The sequence below is a fragment of the Orbicella faveolata genome, unplaced genomic scaffold, assembly GCF_042242905.1.
Source record: "Orbicella faveolata isolate gen_17 unplaced genomic scaffold, um_ofav_v1 contig_13, whole genome shotgun sequence".
Lineage (NCBI taxonomy): Eukaryota > Metazoa > Cnidaria > Anthozoa > Scleractinia > Merulinidae > Orbicella > Orbicella faveolata.
The window spans coordinates 32,965,162-32,974,266 of NW_028301540.1; the positions used below are offsets into that span (position 1 = coordinate 32,965,162).

Genomic DNA, 9,105 nt, shown 5'->3' on the forward strand with positions numbered 1-9,105 from the left:
GTAAAATACTCACGAGCCTCATGAGGCTTAAATGTTTGTTTGGTTACTATGTTTTTACCAGCTATTCAGTTCAAAGATGGAAATATCAATTCTCGTTACTTGTTTCCATGATTTCTTTTAGTCCTAAGAATCTAGCAAAACACCATGAAATTTTCATTAATTATATTACTTAATGGCTATCGCTGTTCGCATCATTTGTCTGCTTGAAAATTTGTGATATTTTAACGAAAGTTAAGACGCTGGTCATCAAAGGATGTGACGCGAAATTTAGCAAACTATATATACGTTAGATGCAAAGGAATTTTCCATTATTTAATAATGTTGACTCAAGCTGACAACTAACGATGAGGTTTGTTTGCGGAATTTTGACTTTCTTTGCACAGTAAAATCGCTCAGGAATGTATTAATGATTGTCAATCCCTTACTTTGTTTTCATTCAAGTGTGTGGGAAGCTTTGTTATGATAATCATGTCAAGTTAAATCTCCCAGTTTAATATTACATTTGCCCGGAGCTTGCACGAGAAAGACATTTGCGGAGAAGAGGGGCTTTCTCTTTTCTCTACGCATCCAAAAATGAGGCATTATTTAGTTCTGACGTCTCTGATCCTCTTTACTGCCGCAGAGGATCCGATCATAAATGGCGATGTTCCGGATGTTGGTCAGCTTGGTAAGTGAGCTGAGCTCCTGTGTCTGATAGCTACAAGTGTAGAACACCATACTCCGAGTCAGAGCCACCGAACACTTCCAAATGTCAAAACCAGGAGTAATGCATAGAAAAATCTAATTCGAACTTTAAGAAGTTTGGAAAATCGTGTCTTTCTAAAAGGTTACAGAGGTTGCGCTAAGCTATCAAAACATTTTTTTCCTCACGCTGAGTTGGCTTATGGGTAGTTCCTTGCAGTGCATCAAGGTCTCAGAAAAGCGCGTCGAGTTCACATCGATACGTGTTATCAACTTTTGATACTTTTGGTTAAACATGAACTGGAGTATAAAGTTCATCACTTTGAAGGCATTTTATTTGGGAACCATTTTTTACATACATCTCCAGAAAAATAAACAATGTATTAACAAACGAGCCAAGGCATCCAAAGAATTATGGCTCAAACGACAGAACTTATACCTTAAATCAAGAAGATGTAGCAATACTCATTAAATCTCGTTTGGTACACTTACTCTACAAGCAGGTTCCTTCCATTCTCGTATGCGTTTGGTATTTGGCGTAATTTTAACAGAATGAAAGTACAGTATAAAAGAATTAGAACAAAGAGTTACTCTTACAGTGTAATACTAGGTTTGCAGTCCGTTAATACAGTCGTGTGGTTACTAAACTTCAAGTAGAAAATTAAGGAAAATGTTACAAGTTGGTTTAGTTCTCAAAGAATCATTTCATTCAAGCAATCGTTTCTCATGTTAGATGTAGTTAAATTCTTGCTGTCAATTGAAATGGAACTCGGCTTCTGCGTATAAAGAAGCTACATGTAAAAACTGTTCTTTCGTCTTTCCTTTTAAATGATTTCAGACATTAGTTGCTCTTCTTTCAATTTAGGATGATCTTTATAATCTTCACAGTTAAGAACATTTGAAAAGAATGCTTTAATTTTTACCGGCAAATTAATTCTTACGTGTGATGTTTAGTTTGCATTGCCTCGTAGTTAGTTAAAGAGTTTAAATGGACGAAAATGAAAATATTCATATAAATATGTTTACTCACGTATAATTAACTCGACAAAACCGACACCAAGGAATTAAGTGTACGATCAATCCCGATTGGTTAGATCCACTGGATTGAGAGTGATTTTATCATGAAAGCGGATTGGTAAAACTCAGTTAGAAAGTTTGTGCCGTTTGATCATGCGATCAGTAAACCGAAATAAGCATTCAACGTTGAAACATGCTTTAAAATGTGTTGTAGTGAGTGTTTAAATATTACAGAACAAGACTCAGACGTTCTGCTGTAATATCCTAGGCTTAAAACTTCAGTCTTGTTCACATCAGTAGAACTTCTATGGAAGTAAAGGGAGTAAAAAGTAGAAAAACATCCTACCTTTCGTTGACATTTTGTTTATTTTAAACAAGCTAATTTAGGATTGAGGAATTTAACTCGTGGACTCCAAAATGATTAAAAAAAGCAAGCGCCTATTTTCCCTGATATTAAGATGACTCCTTTTCTTTTATTGATATTAACTGTCATTTTCCCTGTACTTTCTGTCCCTTAAGGTAGCTCCTGTAGTCCTCTTGTTGTTGGCAAGGATGTTATTATAAAGGAGAGCTGCAAGCAAGGACCGAGCCCTTCTGGGACTGTGTGTGACCTCTCCTGTCCACCAGGCTTCAAACTTGTTGGTCCGCCATTCAAACAATGTGGAAATGCTGGGGTCTGGACGCCTTCCAGTGGACCAATCAGTTGCCAAGGTAATGATGTTGGAGAAGTCAAGACTTCTGTTAAGACCTGTACTTGTAGATCGTTGTAGGTTATGACTATTGTTTAATTTCTCCCTACAAGATCACTACATTTCTAGCAGACAGATGTTGAGAATATAGAAATCATTAATCAGTGAAGGGGACGATAAACGGTGCTAAGAAATTCTGAAAACTACAACTAAGAGGGTTGTATCGCATTTTGTTCAGAAGGTTAAAGTTTCTTTTTAATTCTGTCCTCTACTAATTCTTTGAAATTATTTGGAAGGTGATAACATGACTGGGAAAACTTTTTGTAGATGCCACCAAATATTCGATTACAAACATAAAACGAATGCCAATCAGGATGCAGGACTAACCTTGAAAATTACAGACTTTTTGTCTCTCCATTCAAATGGACGCTTTTATCCTTAAAAGTGGTTTTCAACTGGGTCACTTAAGACCAAAACTAAAGCAATCGCTCTGGCCAATCACAAAGAACACAGACAGTCCAAAGAAGCAATCAAAACTCGAAGTAAATACATGCAGCTGACGCGAACAGCGGGAAAACGTGTGCAAGCGCGTCACGATTGGTTGATTGGCTGAAAAAGTGGCGCGAGTTTTTTCAGCCAATCGTGCACCGTGGTAATGAAAAACAAATTACTTTTCGACACTCAAGTGAAAACAGCTCTAACCTACCCTTTCTCCTCAGATATTGATGAGTGCAAAAACAATAAAGGAGGCTGCAGTCATGAATGTGTGAATGTCGATGGTGGCTTTAACTGCACTTGTCCTGAGCCTCTGAAGCTGTCTGATGATAATCGTAATTGTAGAGGTGAGTAAAATACAAAATAAATCAAATATTATGGAATTCATCCTAAGTAATCAAGAAAATCATACACTTATTTCTTAGTTAAATTCGAGAAAGGGCAATTTAAAGTAGCTTACATTTTCAAAGGGTTTAAAACAACAACAACAATTTTATTTGTACTCAGCTAGAAATTAGAAATAAGATGAACAAAAATAAGTTAAAATAAAAAGAGTACATGGTTGCCCGAAATAACCTTAATGGGCTAACAAGACTGGGCAGCCATCCTTAGTGGTTTAAAGTGATTATTTATTTGGGTCAAATAAGAAGAGAAATTAAGAAAAAGACATGCAAGAGCACACACACAAAAAAGACTAATTATACATACAGATTTAGTGAAAAATAGTTGGATAAGACAGTGTACTAGTTACATACAGAGTTACAGATATTCAATATGTACTAATAACTTGCAATGATGTTTGATTTGATCTTTTTCCTAAAATGTTTAAGTGGCAGTATCATCACTAGTATCATTCAAGATCTTTGCACGTTGATATCTAATGTTAAAGATTCCATAGTTTGTTCTGGTTTTTGGAAGAGCATAAGTCATTCTAGATGAAAGCCTTGTTTTGTAGTTATGGGTATTTTTTTACCGAAGTGAAAAAAAACCTCAAAATTTGTAGAAAGAAGATGATTTTGAAATTTGTACATGAAAACAGCATTGTGAAAAGTAACTGTATCCAATAATTTGAGAACATTTAATTGTTTAAAGGTGGACTAGAAAAGTGGACGATAAAGTTAGCCAAACACAAAATGACATCATTCAAGGACAGAAAATTTTTTTAAGTGGTGAAAATGTCTCTCCCTTAAAGTGAAGATTATGTACCGCCTCTGAACAACTTTCTTAAACTGAGCTTGTTACAACAAAAAATCTAATTAAATATGACACCAAATTTCAACACTCAACACTTGTTTTTCAGCTCCTGGCCTACTCCTGAACTGCAGCACGCACGCTATTGAAGTAACTGTCCCTAAAACAGCTCTGCGTGACTTACAAGGAGACTTCCTGCGTCTGATGGATCCCACTTGTCCCGTCATCGAGACACCAACCCACTACATCTTCAGAACTGCTTTGGACAAATGTCAGACTAAGCGACGCAGCACGCCGAACTTTATCGTCTACAGCAACAGAATAGTGGAAAGAAACGTTGCACCTGGGAGTATCATCACTCGGGTCGGGGACGACGAGTTCGATATACCATTCTGCTGTTACTACCTGAACAACGGGATCACTTCTGCCGTAGGTATAAAACCGGAAGTGAAGCAGCTCTACATTGAAGAGGATGGGTAAGGATAATCATCTTTCTTTCTTTGTTCTTGCTCTTTTTTATATTTTCTTCTCCTTTTGGAAATACTCTATTTGTGGAGAAATCCTAACTATTCCACTCCTTACCTTTTTGTGCCAAGAAGAGCAATGGCAATGAAACGAAACATGACAAAACTTTCTGTATGACCTTATATACTGAAAACAAAAATCTTCTGCCAAGAACTTATTGTTGTTAAGTCTGATTTGAAAAGCAGTAAGTAAGTATGAAACATCTGTGGCTTTTGACAGAATTAAGCAGAATCAGATCGCGGCAGTTACAAAGCCACGATAAGCGATTATAAGAGAAAGCTCACAGAAAAATTAGGTTTACGATTTGGCGTAAATTCACATCATTCTTTCGTTAGTCATTAGGATCATAAATCCAGACGTGACTCAAGTTCTGTACCTTCTTAAAACACCTCATTTTCTCGCAATTAATATTTATGACACAGGTTTGGCCGCTTCTCAATCCGCATGGATTTTTTTCACGGCCAAGACTATCAAACTGCCTACTCGTGGGGAGATTTTCCAATAGAAACACCGTACCGAGAGCGGCTGTTCTTTGAAGTGTCCATCGCTACCTTAGACCAAAGTCTGGAAGTCATGGCAGCAAACTGCTGCTCCACTCCTACTGCTGACCACAACAAGGAACACAGGTTCAGACACGAGTTAATTCATGAAGGGTACGTAGTGTTTCGATCCACTAAGTTTCCAAGGATATTTCCTTTTCATTTGGTCAATGATGGGTGTGCTTTAGCATTGCAACTTTTGACTGTAACTTTCTCATTACTCTGCTTACTTCGGCGATGTGAAAGTAAAAAACTAACAAACAGACAGACAAATAAATCTAGAAAGTCAGGAAAGAGGAGAAAACACGAAGCATTTTTGAAGAAGTTTTGAACACTTCCCGGTGGAAACAACCTACCTTGGGAAGTTCCAAGGAATACCAAAGCTACAACATTTTTGAACACACGGCATTCATGGAAATCAGGTTTATAGGTAGAATATTGTTGTGAATTAACATAATATTAGGATTAGAATTATAGGTTTAATTAGGATCTTAGACATTTCATTGGAATTTATTTTACCTGATGAATTTTACCGTGTATAAATAATAATAATTAAAAATTAAAGATTAAAAAAAGATCCATAGCGATGTAAATTCTTAAATTAATAAATTCCAAGTTAATTTGTTTTCGTATCAGGTGTATCGTGGATGACACAGTTCAGATGGAAGCTTCTCCTTCTCCTCAAAAGAAACGTTTCAGTGTGGAAGCCTACAAGTTTGTGGGAGAATTCCCGTTCGTGTACTTGCACTGCAGTGTGGTTGTGTGCAGAGCGAGTGATCCTGATTCCAGGTGCTCCAAGGGGTGCATCCCGGGGCTACACGTTAATCCGCCCTACAGTGTCATGGAGAAACTTAAGGAGGAAGCTGCGAAAGAGCACCGAACCAAGCGAGCCCTTGATTATAAAGAGCCTAGGTATCTAATCTCCAAAGGACCCTTTTCTTTGAATGACGAAACTGCTAATGATGGGCCTGTGATCGCTCTAAAAGGACCTCAACAGGACCAATCAAAGCTGGAAGAGAAAGATCAAGACGAAACAGTGGAAAGGAGAGAAGGTCAATGACAAACGTTAAATTAAAGTATGGTCGTTTAAGGTTGTTTTGTTGGTGGCACTGCATGCTTTCGTGGTTGACAGTGTTGCCGTTGCTAAATCTTCTGAAACTTTTGGAAGTATAAACGATGTTTGAAATCCCTCTGCCTTTTCTTTAATTTTCCTTTTTGTTTTTTGGATAGGGAAGGAGTCAGAAACTAACTAAAGAACTTCGAATCGTTAATTTCCATTCAGTGGAGAGTCTGCGTCAATTTAAAAACCATTCTATTGACATTATTTCCATGGTTTTTCGGTATCGTAAACCAAGACTTGAATAGGAATAACATCAAAGAGGTTTACAAAGTGGTTTATTGAGCTAAAATCCTTTGAATGCGTGGAATGTTGCTTTATATTATATCATGTGGCTAAAAGTAAAACCATTGGTAGCTATTGACTAATCAGAGCTCGTATAGCATCTATAATTTTTACCAAAAAGAAGCTCATTGTGAATTTTTATTTCCAGGGTGGAGCCCAGGCGTGACAAACGGTCTCATGGTAGTTATCGCTGCAGCCAGTGTTCTTGCTCTCGTGGGTGTTATACACGTCACGCGCGTGATGAAACGCGGCCGGGGCTACAAGGTGGTCAACCAATCATGAGCGATAAAGTACTCTTCAATCACTCTTTTTAAGCAAGGATTTCTTCGGTTTTTGTGTTTTGCTGTTAAGGGATGTGTTTTTAAAATGCTCTTGTTTTCGTAAAACAGTACTAATTGTCCAAAATATTCTTTTTTTTATTTGTGCAAAGTGGGTGGTATTGGGTAGCAATACCTGTCTTTAAATTTGTTCAAACCCACCATAGAAAATAGAATTTCTTGCAGATCCTCTTCATAAAGGGCGCGTTCCATTCAACCAAAATTTCCGTAAATCGAATGGAACAGAAAGTTTCCGGAAACTCATTTCGAAAATTTTGGTTAACCTCTCGAGATTGTCCTTTCTTTCGGAAATTTGGAAATTCCGGAAATTTCCTGTTTCATTTGGCATACATTTCTACCCGGTATAAATCGGCCCTAGTTCCTCCAGCCGTAAATATTGCCTCGACCAAAGCTACAAGATGACGACGAGTCGATATTACACTGAATGCAAAACGATCTGCCACAGTTCGAGCATTTACTGATTGCCTATCCTCCACAAAAACGTTAGGATCTGCTTTTCTGGAAAATTGTGGACTGGTCGTTCCGAATTTCCTGTGGGTATTTGCCCGGTTTGCATAACATCCCGCGAGAAAAGTTTGCAAGTCTCTTATCACGCGAAAATAATTCTTGAGTCGGTTAGGTAAATCTCTCGGAAGAGTTTACTTAAAACAATCGTGAATGCGTGTAAAATTTCTTCGCATGAAGCAGCTTACTGCACTTACGACTGCCAATTCATCATTATCCTTCGCCATTTTGTCGAGGAAATCATTGTGGCGGGAAATGTGCCCAACGGGAACAAAACGAGATCGATCTGGCCTGGTGGAAAATACCATTCCATTCGGCAAACGAAAATTTGGGCAATTCAAACCGGAATTTTTGGTCGAATGGAACGCGCCCAAAGAGTTCCTAAAAAGATAAAAATTGGCTGATTTTTGGAGAAAGGGAGTTAATAAGCTCCTGACATGCACTCTGTCTTGTTATTTGTATTTTTCTATAGTTAAAGCTTATTTATTCCTGTAGAGCGACAACCTTTTGCAAAGTACAAACTATTTTCTTGTTTCTGTGAGGAATGACAGTAACTGATTTGAAAGAAAGTTAATATCATTAGGCTGGACTAGCCCGCTCTTTAAAAGAACAAAACCAGCTCCCGCCATTGCGGTCTTTCACAATTTAATTTTCTAATTTCGAAGGCTCACTGTATCAAAATATGTCCATACCCCTTTGTTCTTTACAATTGTATTCAAGCTCTAGTTTAGGATTATAGTCATTTTTAGATGGACATCTACTTTTCCAGTCGGTTAGGAATGTAATGAACTTTGTTGCGGTTTCTGGTGATATATACCCGAGTAGACAGCTGTATTGTGTAAAACTGCATCATATAGTAACACCCTAAATAAAATTTTGTTTCTTTTTAAACCGCTGTGTGTATTAGTATATATGGACTTTTCAACAATTGATACACTTTTACCTTGCATTAATCTGGACATCAACCCGCGTCACATGCGTTCAAAGGGGGTGGAAAAAGAGAAGCGAGAACAATGCCGACAAAAAGAGTAAGTCGAGGAAAGAAATTTCAACATTAAGCTACGTGAACTTAGTGCCCTGAAACAAGCTCAAAACGATCGTCTCATTGCAACAGCACTTGCTGACATTCATTTAAATACTATGCGTAGTGGTGGATTATCACCCCTTCAAACTTTAGTAGAAACATCATGAGATGGTGAAACCGGTCATCTCAGGAAAGATCCTTTCCAAATCTGAATTCATCCAAGAAAGTGATTAAAAAGGCATGAACGAAGAAAAGGACAGTTAGTGAAGTTCTGACATTGATTTAAGTGAAATAAGTCGAATCAGCTAAGGTTTCGTCGCGCTCTTTGTCTTGCAATCCTGATTTCTGGGCCCTTGGAAAGTCTACAAATACGTACAACATTCAAGTTGTTGTTGTGCGCCCTATGCCTAAAAAACGCAGTCATATCAACGAAGGTACTGGGTCCAACGTTAACAATGAAGATTATGACGTCAGCGCCTTGCTCTCAATCCACGTGCCTATAAGTTTTATTCTTTCAATCCAGATCACCGGCTTGGCAGAATTTAAAAGGCCCAGAGTATATCTTTTAAATGTCCGGCACCTAATCAAAGAGCGGCTTTCTATTTGCATTCGTCTTTAAGCTGTCACTTCTCTGTTGTTGCCGCAGTAAACTTTCGTATACTTTATCGCATACTTTCGCGCCATAGCTATTGTCAAGATA

The 9,105-nt window shown here is 37.8% G+C and overlaps 1 protein-coding gene across 1 annotated transcript; it reads left to right on the plus strand.

The window, feature by feature from the left end:
* Nucleotides 1-473: 473 nt before the first annotated feature.
* Nucleotides 474-8,272, plus strand: LOC110050017 (oncoprotein-induced transcript 3 protein-like). Its single transcript, XM_020755882.2, has 7 exons — nucleotides 474-667; nucleotides 2,218-2,409; nucleotides 3,107-3,229; nucleotides 4,183-4,549; nucleotides 5,021-5,251; nucleotides 5,774-6,189; nucleotides 6,688-8,272. Exons 1-7 carry the CDS (start codon nucleotides 574-576, stop codon nucleotides 6,819-6,821), a joined length of 1,557 nt encoding a protein of 518 aa, XP_020611541.2. The 5' UTR covers nucleotides 474-573; the 3' UTR covers nucleotides 6,822-8,272.
* The last annotated feature ends 833 nt before the right edge of the window (nucleotides 8,273-9,105 follow it).